Here is a 22,276-nt window from a genome sequence, read left to right as displayed (position 1 = left end):
GAGCTGGCATACACTTGAGGGGCTGATGGCCTCAAAAAGGAAAATTAGAAATTAAGCAACCAATTCCAGGCTCTCTGTACAACAGAAACAGCCTGCATTTAAGTTTGCTATTAAGAATCAAAAGAAATATCTCAAGGTGTTATACAGGAGAGATGGCAGAGAAAATTTGATATTGGGCATGTATGGAATTCAAAGAGTCAAATTATATTTATTATTGAAGTTTGTATGCAATTTATAATCCTGAGATTAGTCTTCCCATAGCCACAAAACAAAGAAAACCATGAAAGCCTTTCAAAGAAAAACATCAACCCCCCCCCACATCTGCAAAAAAAAAGAACAAATTGCATAAACGGCAAAAAAAAGGAAATATATAGAATATAAAACATCAAACCACAAAGTCAATGAAACAGTCCAGGACTGTTTAGCTTCAGCTCAGTTCAGTTCAATCTAACGCTGTGTTGTTCATTGACCTAATTAAAATTGCTATGTTAGATGGAAATGTGAAGACAGCAAATTAGTAAGTTCATCTTTAACCAGAGTCTTAAAATGGAAGAGAGAGAAAACTGGTGAAAGTATTTGAGTCTGGATCTAGATTGTTGAAGGCACATCTGCCAGTAGTGGGACAGCACCACTGGAGGATATAAAACATGAATGATAAAAAATGGAGATCTATGTAGGAAGGATTGATTTTAGATTGGCTTAAAAGATTGGCCCAATATTGTGGGTAAAGGGGGCCTATGTCACCAAAGGCACGCAAAGTTCTATAGATGTACCTTGGAGAGCATTCTAACTGTCTGCACCACTATCTGGAATGGGGTGGGTGGGGGGGGGGGAAGCTACTGCATAGGATCGAAATAAGCTGCAGAGAGTTGTAAACTTAGTCAGCTCCATCATGGGCACTAGCCTCCATAGTATCCAGGATATCTTCAAGGAGCGATGTCTCAAAAAGTCAGCGTCCATCATTAAGGACCCCCATCACCTAGGTCATACCTTATTTACATTACTAGTCATAGTCATACTTTATTGATCCCGAGGGAAATTGGTCTTCATTACAGTTGCACCTTAAATAATTAAATAGTGATAAAACCATAAATAATTAAATAGTAATATGTAAATTATGCCAGGAAATGTCCAGGACCAGCCTATTGGCTCAGGGTGTCTGACCCTCCAAGGGAGGAGTTGTAAAGTTTGATGGCCACAGGCAGGAATGACTTCCTATGACGCTCTGTGTTGCATCTCGGTGGAATGAGTCTCTGGCTGAATGTACTCCTGTGCACAACCAGTCCATTACTACAAACAGAATGAAGTACAGAAGCCTGGAGGCGCGCAGTTGGTGATTCAGGAACAGCTTCTTCCCCTCTGCCATCCAATTTCTGAATGGACATTGAGCCCATAGACACTACCTCACTACTTCTTTATTTCTATTTTTGCACTACTTACTTAATTTAACTGTTTAATATATATATATACTTGCCATACTTAACAGTTTTTTTTCTATTATTATGGATTGCATTGTATGGCTGCTGTAAACACAATAAATTTCATGACATATGTCAATAATATTAAACCTGATTCTGATTCTGATTATGTACCAGAGAAAATATGTCAGGAAAGGTAAAGCCCATAGAAAGAGGACATCCCTAATTTTCTCTCAGGAGAAATTTAACTCCTCAGCAGGACAAGTTAAAGCCGGAATAGACAACAGGGCTCAGACAGAATCAGAATCAGGTTCATTATCACTGACATATATTGTGAAATCTGTTGTTTTGTAGCAGTAGTACAATGCAATACATAAATATTACTATGTTACAAGAAGAATAATTAGTGCAAAAGAGGGAAAGTGAGGTAATGTTCATGAGTTCATAGACTGTTCAGAAATCTGATGGCAGACGGGAAGATGCCGTTCCAAAAATGTTGACTATGTTTTCACATTCCAGTACTTACTGGTAGTACTGAGAAGAGGGCATGTGGCGGATGGTGAAGATCCTTAATGATGGATGCTACCTGCTCCACTCAAAGTATATTTCCCAATCTCATGTCCTTCCCTCAATAAAGATTGCAGTTCCCCTGTGGAGAGAGAAGCCATGTCAATATTTGAGCTTAGAGATCTTTTGTCACAGCTAGGAGCTTGAATCAAAAAAGCACTGGAAGGAAGAGTGCAAAGGCAACCTCAGGAGAAGCTGAATGATATGATTGGCGGTGGTGGTGGTTGTGGCTGAGGGAATGTTGTGAAAGTGTGTTAAGCACAGCTACCCGTGACTGAGGTGAAAAAGAACAGAGAGAGAAACATTGTTGGGATTTAAGCTGCAGAACACAAAAAATTGTTGGAAATCTGAAATAAATTTAAATAATATGATTCTATTACTAAGCTGCATGTGATTGGAACCTGGCATTTACACTTTGATGGTGTGTTTTTGGACTGAGCGATCTGGTGGTTTGCCATCTCCAAGGGAGTTCGGTGAAGTTTGGAGCAGAGTGTGGAGACGGGTCATGATTGACTCCATTGCTTCTCTCCAATTGAGCCGTCCAGCAAGGTTGAGGCTGACAAGGATGAGAGCAGAGGACAGACGGGTGTTCGGCAGCATCTGCCTGCTTTTGACCAGTCTTCCTCCCTCTCTTGCTAGCTCTGTCAGAGGAAAGTGCAGGAATCTTGGGATCCACATTTCGAGGATTGATTGGAGAGGCTGTGGACTTGTTTTCGGGGACTTTGGGGTTCATGTTGCATGTGTTCCTTGATTCTACTTACCCTTTTTTTTTGCTGTTTTTGAGCAGTTTCATTGGGGCAATCAGTGTGGTCTGGGGTGTGTCAGGAAAGAATACTTTGTCCAGCAGCCTGCAGTGGGCTAACAGTGCAATTCTGAACTGAACTAAACTGAAAACTTCTGGACTCCTGGTATGATGTTTGATATTCTATATGTGCTTGTTTTTTGCCATTTGCACAGTTTGTTCTTTTATCGTGAGTTGGGTGTTTGATGTTTTTTTGAACGGGTTCCATGGCGTTTCTTTGTTTTGTGGCTGCCTGCGGGAAGACAGATCTCAGATTTGTATTCTGTATACATATTTTGATAATAAATACGTTTTGAATCTTTAAATCTCTGAAAGCAAATGCTAGAAATGTCCAGCAGCTCAGTCAGCATCTGTGGAGAGAGTAAAATAGTGTTAAAAGTTCAACAAACAGTCTGCTGGAGGAACTTAACAGGTGGAGCAGCATAGAGTCATACTGCAAGGAAATAGGCCCCTTGACCAAACTGGTCCATGCTAGCAAAGATTCCTCATTCAAACTTGTCCCTTGTACCAGCGTTTGACGCACAACTGTATAACCCTATCCAATCCATGTACCTGTCCCAACTGCTTTTTAAAAGTTATTAAGTTACTTGCCTCAACGCTTTCCTCTAGCAGCTGATTCCACATATACGCCACCTTTTCTGTAAAAAAAAAAGAGTTCTCCATAAGTTCCTGTCAAATTTATTTATTTATTGAGATACAGCGTGGAATAGGCCCTTCTGTCCCTTTGAGCTGTGCCATTCAGTAATCTCCCAATTTAATCCTAGCCTAATCCCGGGACAATTTACAATGACCATTTAACCTACTAACCGGTACGTCTTTGGACAGTAGGAAGAACTGGAGCACCCAGAGAAACCCACTCGGTCACAGGGAGTGTGTACAAACTCCTTACAGGCAAGGCGGGAAATGAACTAGGGTTGCTGATACTGTAAAGCGTTGTGTTTCCCCTTCCGCTCACCTTAAACCTATGCCCAGTTCTTGATTTCCCCAACCCTGTGAAAAAGACTGAGTGCATTCTCCCTATCTATGCCCCTCAGGATTTTATACATCTCTATGAGATCAGCTCAAAAGTTCAAACTTCAAAATAAATTTATTATCAAAGTATATCATTATCTAGTCTGTGATTCATTTTCTTGTGGCCATTCACAGTAGATAAAAAGAAACACAATAGAATCAATAACAACACACACACACAGACAAGCAACCACTGGCACAAGGCAAACTGTAGGTCAATGGGTACGTTTAATGTCAGAGAAATGTATACAATATACATCCTGAAATTATTTTTCTTTGCAAATATCTGCAAAAACAGAAGAGTGCCCCAAAGGGTGAATGACAGTTAAATGTTAGAACCCCAAAGCTCCCCTCTCCCACCAGCAAAAGAGCAATGGCGCCCTCCCACCGAGCACTCAAGCATGCAGCAAAGCATCAATAGAGACACAGACTTGCAGTACCCCAAAGACAACTCATTTACCCGGTAACTGGACTACCACAGGATCTCTCGCTCCCTAATAAGGGAAAAAGAGGTGGCCCCGTTTCACGGCGATGTTAAAAGTCTGTTGCATCACTTTTCCTGAGCTCTGCGCTCCGAGAGTCGGCCTGAAGGCTCAGGTCTCTGGACACAGCCCATGACCAGCTGACCCACTCTTCCCAGTGTTCCGTGTCCTCCCGCGATGTCTCAGTCAGGGGCACCGGCCTTGAATCAGCCCGTCTCCAGAGCTACGAAAATCCGGCACCCTGAAGGGATCTTCCAGGCTGCGTCCTTGGGATATCAAAATATCCTAAGTAATAATAAATAAATAAATAATATCGAGAACGTGAGTTGTAGAGTCCATGAAAGTGAATCCATAGGTTGTGGAATCAGTTCAGTTCAAAGTACATTTATTGTCAAAGTGTCAAAGTACATTTATTCCAGAAATAGTAGGGGACAGAGGGTCCAGTGAGATGGAGGAACTGAGCGAAATACATGTTAGTAGGGAAGTGGTGTTAGGTAGATTGAAGGGATTGAAGGCAGATAAATCCCCAGGGCCAGATGGTCTGCATCCTAGAGTGCTTAAGGAAGTAGCCCAAGAAATAGTGGATGCATTAGTAATAATTTTTCAAAACTCGTTAGATTCTGGACTAGTTCCTGAGGATTGGAGGGTGGCTAATGTAACCCCACTTTTTAAAAAAGGAGGGAGAGAGAAACCGGGGAATTATAGACCGGTTAGCCTAACGTCGGTGGTGGGGAAACTGCTGGAGTCAGTTATCAAGGATGTGATAACAGCACATTTGGAAAGCGGTGAAATGATCGGACAAAGTCAGCATGGATTTGTGAAAGGAAAATCATGTCTGACGAATCTCATAGAATTTTTTGAGGATGTAACTAGTAGAGTGGATAGGGAAAAACCAGAGGATGTGGTATATTTGGATTTTCAAAAGGCTTTTGACAAGGTCCCACACAGGAGATTAGTGTGCAAACTTAAAGCACACGGTATTGGGGGTAAGGTATTGGTGTGGGTGGAGAATTGGTTAGCAGACAGGAAGCAAGGAGTGGGAATAAACGGGACCTTTTCAGAATGGCAGGCGGTGACTAGTGGGGTACCGCAAGGCTCAGTGGTGGGACCCCAGTTGTTTACAATATATATTAATGACTTGGATGAGGGAATTAAATGCAGCATCTCCAAGTTTGCGGATGACACGAAGCTGGGTGGCAGTGTTAGCTGTGAGGAGGATGCTAAGAGGATGCAGGGTGACTTGGATAGGTTGGGTGAGTGGGCAAATTCATGGCAGATGCAATTTAATGTGGATAAATGTGAAGTTATCCACTTTGGTGGCAAAAATAGGAAAACAGATTATTATCTGAATGGTGGCCGATTAGGAAAAGGGGAGGTGCAACGAGACCTGGGTGTCATTATACACCAGTCATTGAAAGTGGGCATGCAGGTACAGCAGGCGGTGAAAAAGGCGAATGGTATGCTGGCATTTATAGCGAGAGGATTCGAGTACAGGAGCAGGGAGGTACTACTGCAGTTGTACAAGGCCTTGGTGAGACCACACCTGGAGTATTGTGTGCAGTTTTGGTCCCCTAATCTGAGGAAAGACATCTTTGCCATAGAGGGAGTACAAAGAAGGTTCACCAGATTGATTCCTGGGATGGCAGGACTTTCATATGAAGAAAGACTGGATGAACTGGGCTTGTACTCGTTGGAATTTAGAAGATTGAGGGGGGATCTGATTGAAACGTATAAGATCCTAAAGGGATTGGACAGGCTAGATGCAGGAAGATTGTTCCCGATGTTGGGGAAGTCCAAAACGAGGGGCCACAGTTTGAGGATAGAGGGGAAGCCTTTTAGGACCGAGATTAGGAAAAACTTCTTCACACAGAGAGTGGTGAATCTGTGGAATTCTCTGCCACAGGAAACAGTTGAGGCCAGTTCATTGGCTATATTTAAGAGGGAGTTAGATATGGCCCTTGTGGCTACGGGGGTCAGGGAGTATGGAGGGAAGGCTGGTACAGGGTTCTGAGTTGGATGATCAGCCATGATCATAATAAATGGCGGTGCAGGCTCGAAGGGCCGAATGGCCTACTCCTGCACCTATTTTCTATGTTTCTATGTTTCTACAACCTTGAGATCTGTCTCCTTACAGGCAGCCACAAAATAAAGAATCCCAATGGGGGGGGGGGCGTCACGTGGGATTGAGACGTGTAAATCCAGCTCTCCCGTAAAAAATCAGCAAAGTACTGTTTAAACAAAGTAAAGTTAATAAATACTTTCCGAAAACTACTTATAAATTTCGTAAGACTACTCTACGATATGCCTCGTAAACCGCAACAGAAGAAGTCTGTTGTTGTGAAGTCGCCGCGAGATGGGAAGGGAAAAGGGCCTACTGCAGCGATGGAGCCTCGGATTCAGGTTGGATCTCCTTCGGAGGAGACGTAGTTCTCTGGCGTAGAAGAACAGGGAGCAACGACGGCGGTAGCGGTCTCTTGGAAGAAGATGCCGGAATTGCGCATGCGCAATCAAGTACGCATGTGCAAATCGACACAACTTAAACTACAAGAACCAACGGCCACTGCAACTGAAAGTGACTCAGAGTCAGAATTGGATATCGCAGAGAATACAGATGAAGAAGAGGAGGAAGAACTGGAAGAGACTGGAAGTAAAGGAGACGACGGAGACATAAGAGAGGCTTTATTGCAATTAACGGCTGAATTAAGAAAATTAAGAACAGAGCTTAGAGACGTGAAGAGGTGCTATGATAAAGCTATGAAAAGACAGGATAAAATGGATAAGAAACTTCAGAAGATAGAAAGAACAATGGAGCATATTAACGACAGAGTGGGAAAAACAGAAAATGATGTGCTTGTCTGGAACACGGAAAGAAATCGACTCTTGGAGAAAGTGGACGTGTTGGAAAATTTTAGTAGACATAATAATATTAAAATTGTTGGTCTTAAAGAAGGTATAGAGGGAGATAATCCAATAGAATTTTTTCAAAGATGGATCCCGAAAACCTTGCAAATGAAAGAGGAAGACCGATCAATTGAAATTGAGTGGGTACATAGAGCTCTCAGACCAAAACCACAAGATGACCAATATCCACGATCAATTTTAATAAAATTCTTAAGATTTCAAGACAAAGAAAGGATTCTACAGGCGGCTGCCCAAGCTGCCAAGAAGAGAAAAGGGCCACTGATGATAGAAGGGAAGAAAATTTTTTCTACCCTGACATAAGTCATGAACTTTTGAAGAGAAGGAAGAAATTTAATCCAGTGAAAAAAGCCCTATGGGATCACGGTTATCAATTTATATTGCGTTATCCTGCAACCTTGAAGATTTTTTTGGCTGGTGGAGAAAAAAGATTTTTTGATGATTACCGGAAAGCGGAGGAGTTTGTGCAAGATTCTTTGAATATTCACCAGATACAAGAACAAACCCAGGGGAGCAAGATGGATTGAAGATGAAGACTTGATCAAGGAATAGGCCTGTTGGATTTTTAGGCGGATGAATATATAAATATATTATTAATTATATGAGGGAGGGGAAGAAAGGTTAAAATTTGAGGAATACTAGCTGGGAATAATGACATTAATTTCTTTTTCATTAATTTTTTGTTACGGGGAGCTGGAAGAAACACTGACCAATCGCTACGTTATTCATGTGTGCAAACGTGGCAATAGCCACGACCTGCACGATGGAGGGGGGTAGTGTTGTGTATCTTTTCATTCACAACATTAGTGGGGGGGTATTTTGTTTTTCCTTTTTTTGTATCTTATCTATCTTTTTTTTCTTTTTGCCTGGATGATTGGGAGGGAAACACATAGCAACATGGTGAAGTTCAAAGAGATTCCCCAGGGAACTATGAGAGTTGAGAAGCTAAGTAATGTTTTAGATATGATAAAGATCTTGGTTCCTTGGGGAAAGTAACAAATATATATTAAATTTATTTTTAATCCCATGGAGCATGTGGAAACCTTCCAATATTCAGGCGGTTCTTCTTTTTTTCTCTTTAGGTAGTAGTATATATCGGTGGGGGGGGGAGGGTAGATTTTTTTTTCTCTTGTATTTACTTTGAAAACTCAATAAAAAATTATGTATATAAAAAAAAGAATCCCAATAGAACTCATTAAAAATGCAACACTGTCAAACATCCAGAGAAGGAAAAACAAATCATGCAAACAATAAAAATCAGCAAATAACATTCAGAATTGAAGTTCATGGAAGTGACTCCACAGCCATGAAACCGATTCAGAAGACTGTTAGCTGCAGACCACAGCCTCAGTTTAGTGCAGAGCTGAGGTGAGTGAAGTCGCCCATGCTGTTTCAGGAGGAGCTTGATGGTTGTAGGGTCATAGCTATTCCTGAACCTGGAGGTGTGGGACCTAAGGCTCCTGTACCACCTTCCTGATGGTAGTAGTGAGAAGGGAGTATGGCTTGGATGGTGGATGTCCTAGATGATGGATGCTGTCAGTCTCATATCCCCTAGTGCTTAGAGTCTGTCAATGTTATAAGTTGCAGTATTACAGGCTGCCAGACTTCCATTAGAACTGGCAAACCTGGGAAGTCTAATTAACCAAAAGTGATGCTGAGTGTTTGTACTTGGGGAGGGAAGGTGAGCTGTGCGTAGGTTTTTATGTTGGCATCCCTTCAGTGGGGCTGGAATCCTTGTGGTGAATGTGCCATCACTGATGCTTAAGCATGATTCAAATTTGATGGAGCGCGACAGAAGCATAAGCGAGACAGAAGTGTTGTGAAACTGAAACTTTGTGGCATTGGTGACTGAGACATATTTGAGGCCTGGGTAAACAGTGTTGGAAATGATTAAAAAAGATGTGCAGCCAGACAACTGCAGGGGAGGCTCGAAACACCAAACTGGTAACTCTCCAGCCATGAATCCTTTTGGTTTGCAACATGCTGGGTTTTAGATTAATTACATCTTTAGATATGGAACCAAAAATAACAATTGTCTACACCAGAAGCCCAAAGCACTGAAATACATCAGATTAAATGGTTCTTTATCGGAAACTAAACTAGTTTACAGAATGTGCTTTTAGTGGTAGATTGTGAAACTAGATAACAGTAAGATCATCTAACTGAAACCCGGTAAGCATGGTAGTCAAAATATCCTTATACAATATTGTCCTCAGGTCTCTGTATGTTAAATGGAGAAGTGTTAGGACATATCTTACTTTCTGTTCTCCAGTGATATTTTCTTATGCCGCTGACATTTATTCAGTTTGCCTCAAGCAGCAGTTCTGTCTCTGAAAAGAAGAGAAAGACATCAAAGTTCAAAGCAAGTTTATCTTCAAAATACGTACATGTTACCAAATTTAATTGAATTTCATTTTCTTGAAGCCATGAGACAGGCACAGAACAAGCCGTTCACCCACGCCAGCCAGGCAGCATTCTGTTTTACCCTAACTGCATTACAGGAAAATTTACAATGACCTATTAACCTGTAGCCAGAAAAGAGCATGGCCTGGATGGGGGATGTCTTAGATGATGAATGCTCTCGGCCTCCTACCCTCTAAGGAATATGTCCTCTGAGTCTGTCAATGTTAAAAGGCAATGTCTTTGGACTGTGGGAGGAAACCAGAGCACCCCGAGGAAACCCACACGCTCATGGGAAGGGTGTACAAACTTTTTACAGATGGCATTGGAATTGAACTTCAAATTAAAAAGCCCTGAGCTGTAATAGCATCGCGCTAACCAATACACTATGGCGGTGCCCTGAAAAGGTGTTTTAAAAAAAAGACACACTATAAAATTTCACAAAGAAACTCTGTATAAGCAAAGAATGGCAAACGACCAATCTGCAAAAGAAGACAAACTGTGCAAATATAAAAATAGCCCTGAGAGCAAGAGTGCTTGAAATTGAGTCTGTAGGTTGTGGAATCAGTTTATAGTTGAGATGAGTAACATTATCTGGGCTGCTATAAGAGTCTGATGGTTGTAGGGTGATAAGTGTTCCTGAACCTGGTGGTATGGGAACTGAGATTTTTATTTCTCCTACCCAATGATAACAGGATAAGAGGGCATGCAACAGGAATTCTGCAGATGCTGGAAATTCAAGCAACACACATCAAAGTTTGCTGGTGAACGCAGCAGGCCAGGCAGCAGGGATGGAGCTCCCTCCCCCTCCTGTCTTCTCCTATCATTTTGGATCTCCCCCTCCCCCTCCCACTTTCAAATCTCTTACTCACTCTTCCTTCAGTTAGTCCTGACGAAGGGTCTCGGCCTGAAACGTCGACTGTACCTCTTCCTAGAGATGCTGCCTGGCCTGCTGCGTTCACCAGCAACTTTGAGAAGAGGGCATGGCCTGGATGGTGGGGGTCATAGATTTGTGGAGCACTACAGCACTGAAGCAGGCCCTTCAGCCCATCCAGTCTGTGTTGAACTATTATTCTGCCTAGTACCACTGACCTGTAACTGGATGATTGCCCTCCATACCCCTACCATCCTCATACCTGTCCAAACTTTTCTTAAATGTTGCTATCAAGCCCACATCCACCATTCCCACTGGCAGCTCGTTTCACACTCTCACCGCCCCCCCCCCGAGTGAAGGAGTTCCCCCTCATGTTCCCATTAAATATTTCACATTTCACCCTTAACCCTTAACCCATAACCTTTAGTTCTAATCTCACCCAACCTCAGTGGAAAAAGCCTACTTGCGTGCACCTATGCTCCTGATAAATCTGTATCCCTGGTTTATCCCTGATAAATCTCCCTGGATTATCTTTGACTGGATTTTCAAAGCAGAGGTCAGATATTGTAATAATTTATATGGAGGGAGATGGATGATACACAGAATGAGAATACTTAATATAAATTTACCTCACGATTTGCATAACATCATTGACCAAATAACCTGTTCAGTGTTCTACACTATCATATGATCAGCATTCAATTCCCACCACTTTCTGTAAGGAATTTGTTCACTCTCCCCATAACCACGTAGGGTTTCTTTGGGTGCTCCAGTCTCCTGTGGCAGCAACTCAATGCAGAAATGGTCAAGAATTTCAGTTGTTGTTCAGACTAAATGTCAGAATGGGGAAGAAATGTAATCTAAGTGACTTTGATTGTGCATTGATTGTTGGTGCCATACAGGGGGTTTGAGTATCTCAGAAACTGTTGATCTCCTGGGACTTTGATGCACAACGGTCTCTAGAGCAGGGGTTCCTAACCTTTTTTTGCCTTTGACCAATACCATTAAGCAAGGGGGTTGGGAACCCCTGCTCGAGAGATTACAAAGAATGGTGTGAAAAACAGAAAAAAACATCCAGTGAGCAGCAGTTCTGTGGGTGAAAACAACTTGTTAGTGAGCGAGGTTAGAGGAGAATGGCCAGACTGGTTCAAGCTGACAGGAAGGTGACAGTAACTCAAATAACCACACATTGCAACGTTGGAGTGTAGAAGAGCACCTGACTGCACAACCTGTCGAACCTAGATGTGGATGGGTTTCAGGAGCAGGAGACCACGAACATACACCCTGTAGGCAATTTAGTAAGTACATGAGGCACCTAATAAGGTGGCCACTTGAGTGCATGTTTTGACAGACATATGACAAATTTTGCTAATCATCCTAACATGTTACTTTCTCCAAATGCCGCCTGACATATTTATTTTGTATCTCTGGCATTTGCAGGTTTTTAAAAAAAAATTAATCTTGACACATTCTTGAAATGTTAATTTTAGTCTTGGATTGATGGCGGGCTGACCAACAGGCTTCCGATTTTATCCAGCGGGAGGACCTTTACTGTATCACCTTTCAGTGGCAAGTTGGACATATGCCCTCAAGATGAAGACCAAAAAAATCTATACATCACGATCGCAAAGCAAGATTTCATTGTGAGTACTTTTCAAAGTGAATGTGCTGCTAAGATACTTCGGGGACAGAAAAGTTTCCATATCTCGGATGCTGATTTAAGTACTTTCTGCAGTTCAAATGCATGCATCTACACAGTGTGGTTTTTTTTAAAATAAGGTTATTTCCACCAACACAACTGCATAGATGATTCATTTGAGGTTGTATAGGTTCTGAGCTGGACTCTGATTTAACATCAGATTGAAGAACTATGACTGTGCTAAGGATGTTTCGCTTTGCTTTAGTTCAGAATCAGGGCTGGTATTAATAAACCGAATTTATTTGTCAAACTTCCACAGAATGCTGAAGCTACCTAATCTTGGAGCCTCAACATCTCTTAAATGTTGCAATCCAACACTTCTACTGGCATCTTGTTCTATACCCTCACCACTCTTTGAGTGAAGAGGTTCCCCCTCAGGTTCCCTTTAAATAGAATAGAATGGAGTCATAGAATATTACTACACAAAAACAGACCCTTCGCTCCATCTAGTCTATGCTAAACTGCTGTTTTGCCTAGTTCCATAGACTTGCACCAGGTATCTCCTAAATATTTCATCTTTCACTCTTGACCTGTGACTTTTAGTTCTGGTCTCACCCAACCTCAATGGGAAAAGCCTGCTTGCATTTACCCTATCTATACCCCTCATAATATTGTATACCACTATCAAATTTCCCCTTATTCTCCTACATTCCAGGGAAAAAAGTCCCATCTTATTCAACCTTTCCCTGCAACTCAGGTCCACGAGTTTCAGCAAACGCCCTTGTAAATTTTCTCTGTTCTCTTTCAATCTTATTGGTATCTTTTCTGTAGGTAGGTGGTGAGAACTGCACACATTACTCCAAATTTGACCTCGCATCTGATACTACTTCAAGATGACAACCCAAAACCCCTGTGCTGTGCACTCTGGCTTATGAAAACTAATGTGCCTAAAACTCTCTTTTTGACCCTGTGACACAATTTTCAAGGAATTATGGATCTGTGTTCCCAGATTCCCAGATTACTTATTTTAACTAATTCTCACGCTCATCTTGGGCCCAGCAATCAGAACTGTTTGAACACTGTTCTCCTCTGTGATTGAAATTTGTTTTGGAGATTAGGGATGTAAATTGGATCTTATTGTGCCAATGTTTGTAGGTGGTAAACAGTCGTGACAAGACCTGATTTAGAGACCAACATTTGGTGCCCATGCATGCTAATCACACCTTATTTAAAGTTGAACTGAGTCATATTTCAGACACGCTCAGGCTCAGAATGGGTCACTCTCCATGTTTCATAATGGTGTCAAAAATAAATTGTGGCTCAGTGTTCCTCTATGCCATTTATTGAATATTCACTTAAACAATTAACTACTCTATCCCAAAATCATGTGGGCTGGTAGGTCAATCACCCACTATAGATTGCCTCTAGTGTGGAACATAGAACATGGCAGCACAGTACCTGGCACACTAAGTTCCTCCAGCTTATTGTATGCATTGTGTGTTAGAACATAAAACATAGGACACTTCAGCACCATACTGGCACCTCGGCCCATGATGTTGTGCTGACCTGTTAATCTACTCCAAGATCAATCTAACTTTCTCTTCCTACATAGCTCTTCATTTTTCTATCAACCACGTGCTTATCTGAGAGTTTCTTAAATGTCCCTAATGAATCTGCTTCTACTAAGACCACTGGGCAGGATGTTCTACGCACTTACCACTTTCTGTATTCAAAAATGTACAAATGTACCTCCTATACTTTTCTCCTTGTCACCTTAAAATGATCTCCCCTGATATTACCTATTTCTGCCCTGGGAAAGTCTCTGGTTATCCACGATCTATGCCTCTTATCATCTTGTACACCTCTATCAAGTCATCTCTCTTCCTCCTTCGCTTCAAAGAGAAAAGATCTAGCTCGCTCAACCTATCCTCATACGATCATTTTGAAGAGGTTTTCCTGCCCCTTTCGTCAGAAGTTCTGTGAGATCCTTTCTCACTGATCCCCCTTTGTGATCATTGCTGCTCTCTAACCACACTCTCAGCCAGAATTGCCATCACAGTGTTAAAATGGATGTTAGTTGGTTGATATGAACACGATGAGCCAAAGGGCCTGTTTCCCTGTGCTGTGCATTTCTAAAGCATGTGGAAGAAAAGACAGCTCACGAGCCCAGTACCTGAGTCCCAAACAGCTCATGGCAACAGTTAAATGTGGCGACTCTTTGTCTTTTCCTCTATTAGCTCCTGCTGTAGACATTGGACTAACTACGGATCATGGCATGAACATTGATTCCTCTAACATCCAGTAATTTTTCTTCCCTTACCCTTCTCTCTTCTTCTGGCTGCCTTCTTACCTCTTCTCCTCACTTGCCTGTCATCTTCCTATGGTGCTCTTCGTCCTTCCATTTCTCCCATGGTCCAGTCTCCTCTTGTATCAGATTCCTTCTACTTCAACCCTTTTGTGGCTATCTGTAAGGAGATAAAGCTCAAGGTTATATAATGTATACATACTTTGTTGTTGTGTATATATAGGTTGTATATAGAAACATAGAAACATAGAAAATAGGTGCAGGAGTAGGCCATTCGGCCCTTCGAGCCTGCACCGCCATTTATTATGATCATGGCTGATCATCCAACTCAGAACCCTGTACCAGCCTTCCCTCCATACCCCCTGACCCCCGTAGCCACAAGGGCCATATCTAACTCCCTCTTAAATATAGCCAATGAACTGGCCTCAACTGTTTCCTGTGGCAGAGAATTCCACAGATTCACCACTCTCTGTGTGAAGAAGTTTTTCCTAATCTCGGTCCTAAAAGGCTTCCCCTCTATCCTCAAACTGTGGCCCCTCGTTTTGGACTTCCCCAACATCGGGAACAATCTTCCTGCATCTAGCCTGTCCAATCCCTTTAGGATCTTATACGTTTCAATCAGATCCCCCCTCAATCTTCTAAATTCCAACGAGTACAAGCCCAGTTCATCCAGTCTTTCTTCATATGAAAGTCCTGCCATCCCAGGAATCAATCTGGTGAACCTTCTTTGTACTCCCTCTATGGCAAAGATGTCCTTCCTCAGATTAGGGGACCAAAACTGCACACAATACTCCAGGTGTGGTCTCACCAAGGCCTTGTACAACTGCAGTAGTACCTCCCTGCTCCTGTACTCGAATCCTCTCGCTATAAATGCCAGCATACCATTCGCCTTTTTCACCGCCTGCTGTACCTGCATACCCACTTTCAATGACTGGTGTATAATGACACCCAGGTCTCGTTGCACCTCCCCTTTTCCTAATCGGCCACCATTCAGATAATAATCTGTTTTCCTATTTTTGCCACCAAAGTGGATAACTTCACATTTATCCACATTAAATTGCATCTGCCATGAATTTGCCCACTCACCCAACCTATCCAAGTCACCCTGCATCCTCTTAGCATCCTCCTCACAGCTAACACTGCCACCCAGCTTCGTGTCATCCGCAAACTTGGAGATGCTGCATTTAATTCCCTCATCCAAGTCATTAATATATATTGTAAACAACTGGGGTCCCAGCACTGAGCCTTGCGGTACCCCACTAGTCACCGCCTGCCATTCTGAAAAGGTCCCGTTTATTCCCACTCTTTGCTTCCTGTCTGCTAACCAATTCTCCACCCACACCAATACCTTACCCCCAATACCGTGTGCTTTAAGTTTGCACACTAATCTCCTGTGTGGGACCTTGTCAAAAGCCTTTTGAAAATCCAAATATACCACATCCACTGGTTCTCCCCTATCCACTCTACTAGTTACATCCTCAAAAAATTCTATGAGATTCGTCAGACATGATTTTCCTTTCACAAATCCATGCTGACTTTGTCCGATCATTTCACCGCTTTCCAAATGTGCTGTTATCACATCTTTGATAACTGACTCCAGCAGTTTCCCTCCACCGACGTTAGGCTAACTGGTCCATAATTCCCCGGTTTCTCTCTCCCTCCTTTTTTAAAAAGTGGAGTTACATTAGCCACCCTCCAATCCTCAGGAACTAGTCCAGAATCTAACGAGTATGCATACATACTTTGATAATAAATATACTGTACTTCGAAATTTTACCTTTTCCACCTATCACCTCCCAGCTTCTTACTTTATCCCCACCCACCTAACTTCCCCCTCACCTGGCTTCACTTATCACTTGCCAGTTTGCCCTCCTTCCCCTCTCCCACCTTCTTATTCTGGGTTCTTCCCCCTTCCTCTCCAGTCCTTATGAAGGGTCTTAGCCTAAAACATCAACTCTTTGTTCCTTTCAATAGATGCTGCCTGACCTGCTGAGTTCCTCCAGCATTCTGTGTGTGTTACTCTGAATCTATTTATAATGTTCCTTGCATGGGCAGCAGAGAAGATAGTTTGTCCTTCCCACGTATTCACCCATCTCTTCTGAATATAAATAATTTAATTTGTACAATGATAGGATGAATAGACACTAAACCAAACAATATTTTAATAATATGTATCCTCTACCCTTTTCTTTCCTGCCATTGCTTCCCACCCCTACCCACCCTCACTTCTGCAGTTGTCCGTCGCAAATTTTGTCAGGCTCAATCATGCGTTGTTCCCACCCAACCAAGAGAGGATGGAGTCTCTCTATCACAAAGGGTTTGATGATGCTGTGAGGTTTCTATGGAATAAAAACTACTTCCAGTAATTCATTGAATCTTGTAAACCTTTTTTATTTGGCATGGTGTGCATTGACACAAGCTGTGAAAACACAGATTTAAACTCTTGATTTTATTATGAGGTTGTGAAGGATCTCAACTTAAAACGCCAACTGTCCATTTCCCTCCACAGATGCTGACTGAGTTCCCTAACAGCTCATTTTAGACCATAAGACCATAAGACACAGGAGCAGAATCAGGCCATTCAGCCCATCGAGTTTTGTGATTTTGGTTTTATTAAGTAGAATTTTGAGATTTTGTTCTACTTGTATTTTTTCATTAACTAAGACCATTCAATAAAAGCAAGGGTCACTGTTGAGCAAATCCACTAAAGATTTAGAGTCATAGAGCTACACCACACAGCAGCAGATAAGATTAGCTTTATTTGTCACATATACATTGAAACATATAGCAAAATATGTCATTTGTGCCAGCAACTAACACAGTCCGAGGATGTGCTGGAGATAGCCGGCGAATGTCACCATGTTTACGATGCCAACATGGCATATCTACAACTACTAACCCTAACCCTAACTCATACATTTTTGGAATGTGGAAGGAAATCGGAGCACCCCACACAAGCTACGTGTTCACAGGGAGAACTTCTTAGAGACAGTGGACAGAATTGGACCCCGATTGCTGGCATTGTGAAGTGTTATGCTAACTGCTACAGCACCAGCACCCTTCAGCTCTGATGTTCTTTTTCTCCAGATAGTCACAAAACAAAGAAAAACCATGGAATAAGTTCAAAGAGAAACAGCAAACTCATACCCGCCCCCCCAAAAATAAAGAATGGCAACATGATCATCAACCTCCCCTAAACCCCACTCCCTTCACAAAAAAATAAAATAAGAACATGGGTCCTAAACCACCCCCCTCCCCGCACTAAAACACAACAAAAACATCAGCTCCCAAATCCCCCTCCCCACACAAAAAATATGAACATAAATGCAACTAGAGGTTGTTCATCCTTTACATCTTTTTTTGCTATCACAAAAACTGCTGGATACTAAGAACACCAAGTACTGCAGATCTACCACACCAGCAAGTTGTTAGGTTAGAAACATAGAAAGCCTACAACACAATACAGGCCCTTTGGCCCACAAAGCTGTGCCGAACATGTCCTTACCTTAAGAATCAGAATCAGAATTGGAATCAGGTTTATTATCACCGGCATGTGACGTGAAAATTTGTTAAATTACCTAGGGTTACCCATAGCCCTCTATTTGTCTGAGCTCCATGTACCTGTCCAGGAGTCTCTTAAAAGACCCTATCGTATCTGCCTCCACCACCGTCGCCAGCAGCTCATTCCACGCACTCACCACTCTCTGCGTAAAAAAAACTTACCCATGACTTCCTGTAGTGAGGCGACCAGAACTGAGCACAGTACTCCAAGTGGGGTCTGACCAGAGCCCTGTACAGCTGCAACATTACCTCTCGGCTCCTAAGCTCAATCCCATGATTGATGAAGGCCAATGCACCCTATGCTTTAGGTTAAAGTGGAGCTGGACCTGTTGTGCACCGTGTTCAGCAAAGCAAGGAAGAAGGCGACAAGAGGCAGTGCGTGATCAGACGGCTACTGCAGGACGTTTTTGTTGAGACCGCAAGACCCCATTAGACATTGGGAATGCAGAATACTGCGAGTCTAGTTCAATAATTCATTGGAAAGACTGATGGTGGGGTGGCTGCATAGCCTGGGTTTTGTACTGATCATGCCTTGTGGGTCACCTGTTGCGATAGCTGAGGAAGGAGATGTCAGAGCTGGCTGTGTGCCAGTGGATTCGGTTCTGGGCTGGAGGCTGCACCGTGTCATTGGTGTTGTGCTCCAGTGTTTGGTGGGGGGAGACAAGCTGGATCGCCTTCGCCTGCGGCTGCACTGTGTGATATGAGGAACTGTTCTTCTTGCAGAAATATGGCTCCAGGACAACACCCCCTGCACCATCAATCTACAGGCCATGGCGTTCAGGGGCTGGGCTATATTACGTTTTAATATCTTTTTGTAACTGTATGTTCTGCTATCATAATTGTATGGTGGAATGACAATTAAATTTGAACTTGACTGTGGAATGATTGTTGATGCCAGACAGGGTAGTTTGAGTATCTCAGCAACTGCTGATCTCCTGGGACTTCTGCGTACAACAGTCTAGAGTTTACAGAGAACAGTGTGAAAAACAAAAGACATCCAGTGAGCGGCAGTTCTGTGGGTGAAAGTGAGAGAGGTCAGAGAAAAATGGCCAGACTGGTTCAAATTGACAGGAAAGAAACAGCAAATCAAATGCCACATGTTACAATAGTGGCATGCAGAAGAGCTTCCCTGAACACACATCTCTAACTTGAAGCTGACGGGCTACAGTGGCAGAAGATCATGGACAAATGCTCAGTGGCTACTTTATTTGGTACCGGAGCTACCTACTGAAGTGGCCACTAAGTGTAATTAGCAGGTTAGGTTCCAAAGAGAAACAGAGGTAACATTTCAGGTGAAGAAGATTCATCATAAGTGGGAAGGAATGAGAATGAATTAGAATGAAGTTAGAATGAAAAACAGCAAGCAGAGGAAAATGCCCTCTGTTATAGGACTCTTGAACGGACAATAAGATGGACTCTTGGCCTCACGATTCACCTCATTATGACTTTGCACTTTATTGTTTACCTACACTACACTGTTTTGGTAGCTTTTACACTTTATCCTGCATTGTTATTGTTTTATTGTTGGACTGGAGGGTTATGGGGTGAGTGCAGGTCGGTGGGACTAGGTGAGAGTAAGAGTTCGGCACGGACTAGAAGGGCTGAGGTGGCCTGTTTCCGTGCTGTAACTGTTATATGGTTACCTTATTCTAGCCTAATATAATGATTTGATCTGTATGAACAGTATGCAAGATAAGCTTTTCACTGTATCTTGGTACATGTGCCAGTAATAAACCAATACCAAAACCAATGCATGTTGCTATCATACCTGTCTCCACCACATCCTCTGGCAGCTCATTCCATGTGCACGCACTACCCCCAACATGAAGTGATCGCCCTTTGTCCGTGCTAACAAGGGAGGATATGGGGGTCTCCCTTCTCCTGCTTGAGATATTTACTGGGAGCATTATATACAAAGGGCCCAAAGCATTGTTGAGGATCCCTACCACCCATCCCACAATCTCCTTGACCCACTACCGTCAGGAAGGAGGTACAGGAAGATCAGGACTAGGACTGCCAGACTGGGTAACAGCTTCTTCCCTCTGTGAGACTAATGAATACCCTGTCACCACCGAGGTGTCATCACTAGGACAGCGAGCTGTTCACTGTTTACCTGTGCTATGTACTACATGCACTTTGAATTAAACCTTATTAATTTATTTGTGGTAATATTTTGTTTTATGTGCTGTGTGTGATACATGTTTTGTTGGTGCACCGTGGTCTGGAGGAGCATTGTCTTGGTTTGGTTGTATAAATGTACAGTCAGATGATGATAAACTTGAACTTGAATTGGACTGGGGACAACTGGAAGCAACTGAAGTGTGAGGGAGGCAGTGAGTTCCATCACGCCTAGTATGAAGGGGATAAGTGAGACTGTAGGACCCGGCTAGTCCAGCTACTTCAGGGGTAGGTCAGCCAGTTTGTAGTCATGGCTGTATTGCGACTGACTAAAACTGAGCCACACGGAAGCTGTAACTGGAATATTTGGAAGTCTTTACTCACACAACAAACCTCCAGGAGATTCTCATTCTCCGGACAAAATGTTTTATACTTTCTCGACACACCTTCGCTGACTCCACTTTCATCCTCCCTTCCACTCCTCGGGCCCATCTCCATTTTGACACCTGACCCGCACTTTGTCAGTTAGATATAGGCCCCACTGATGATGGTAAAGTGGGCCACAGGAAGTAAAGAGATAGACGATAAAGGTTATCTTTATCTGTCACCCGTATATTGAAACATCGAGACAGACAGTGAAATGAATCATTTGCGTCAACAGTCAACACAGTGGAATATAATCTGTGTGGAAGCCTGCAAGTGTTGCTCTGCTTCTGACCCAACATCGCACACCCACAACTTATCCTAATCCATACATGTTTGGAATGTGGGTGGAAAATGCAGTATCCAGAAGAAACCCACGGCCACAGGGAGAACATCCTTACAGACTGCGGCAAGGAATGAACCCCGATCACTGATTGTAATAGCGACTGCTGTAATAGTGTTATGACTGCTCTAGCATTCACTCCTCCAACACCATTGTCAAATTTGCTGATGATACCACCCTAACAGGTATCATATCAGACTGTGATGAGACAGCCTATAGGGAGGAGGTACAGTATTTGACAGAATGGTGTTGTCATAATAACCTGGACTTGAACATCACAAAAACCAAGGAGCTGATAGTAGACTCCAGGAAATCAAAGCGCGTTGAGCACTCTGCTCTGCACATATATGGGAAAGAGGTGGAGAGAGTACAGAGTTTCAAGTTCCTCGGCGTCCACATCTCGGCCGACCTCACCTGGACTGCCCATATCTCTTATCAGGTGGGGAAGGCCCAACAGAGCCTCTACTTCCTAAGGAAGCTAAAGCACGCTCTCCTCCCTCATCACCTGCTGATCAACTTCTATCGGACAACTATAGAGAGCCTCCTGATGTATTGCTGTGCAGTGTGGTTTGCCAGCTGCACAGAACAGAACAGGAAGGACTTGCAGCGGGTGGTGATGGTAGCAGAGCGGGTTATTGTCACAACATTACCCTCCCTCAGAGACATTTATACTGGCAGACTTCAAAAGAAGGCTACTTGTATTTCAAAGGATCCTCCTCATCCTGGACATCACCTGTTTTCCCCTCTACCTTCTGGGAAGAGATACAGAGCATTAAGGACGAAAACAAAGAGACTCCTTAACAGCTTCTACCCACGAGCAGTGAAATGTATAACACCCACTTCCCTTCTCCTGCCCCCCTCCTAAGACGGCGACAGCTAAATGCATCACACTTCCAGGAATGGCAGGTGTGCAATAGTCCTACCCCCCATCCATATATTATTAATTTTGGACTGCACTCCTGAGGTTTTAGAGTTTATTTTATGTATATATTCTTTGTCATGCTGCAAAACGTTGAGCTGCTAAACTGTGTTTCGTTGCTCCACAACAATGACAATAAAGATATTCTATTCTATTCTATTCTAACCACTATGCTGCTGTGCTGGCATAAGGGCAATGATGGGGAGCTTCATGTTCTATAAAGACCAAGTAAAGCTGGTTGAATGGTCTTGTAACACAACCTTGCACTCAACATCAGTAAGAGCAAGGAATTGATTGTGGACATCAGGAAGGGAAAGTAGAGGGAGTACACACCAGTCCTCATCAAGCGATCAGCAATAGAAAGGGTGAGCAGTTTCAAGTTCCCGTGTGCCAGCATCTCTGAAGATCTATCCTGGGGCCAGCACATTGATGCAGCGACTAAGAAGGCAAGGTAGCAGCTATATTTCACCAGTGAAGAGCTTGGGCCGATGGTAC

The 22,276-nt window shown here is 43.0% G+C and overlaps 1 protein-coding gene across 7 annotated transcripts in view; it reads left to right on the top strand.

The window, feature by feature from the left end:
- The window catches only part of pnpla4 (patatin-like phospholipase domain containing 4), a 76,737-nt gene that overhangs the window by 43,913 nt on the left and 10,548 nt on the right, over positions 1-22,276 (top strand). For 3 of the 7 annotated variants that reach the window (XM_063054630.1, XM_063054628.1, XM_063054627.1), the window contains exon 6: positions 11,964-12,116. In XM_063054630.1, coding sequence (XP_062910700.1) covers positions 11,964-12,116 — 153 coding nt within the window. Of the gene's footprint in view, positions 1-11,963; positions 12,117-16,651; positions 16,894-16,926; positions 20,914-22,276 lie in introns of those variants that run through there. The other 4 variants (XM_063054625.1, XM_063054624.1, XM_063054629.1 and 1 more) reach the window with 3 other exon arrangements.

Source organism: Mobula hypostoma, chromosome 7 (genome assembly GCF_963921235.1).
Source record: "Mobula hypostoma chromosome 7, sMobHyp1.1, whole genome shotgun sequence".
Classification (NCBI taxonomy): domain Eukaryota; kingdom Metazoa; phylum Chordata; class Chondrichthyes; order Myliobatiformes; family Myliobatidae; genus Mobula; species Mobula hypostoma.
Note: the sequence above shows the minus strand (reverse complement) of the source record. Positions and strands in the feature narration are given on the sequence as shown.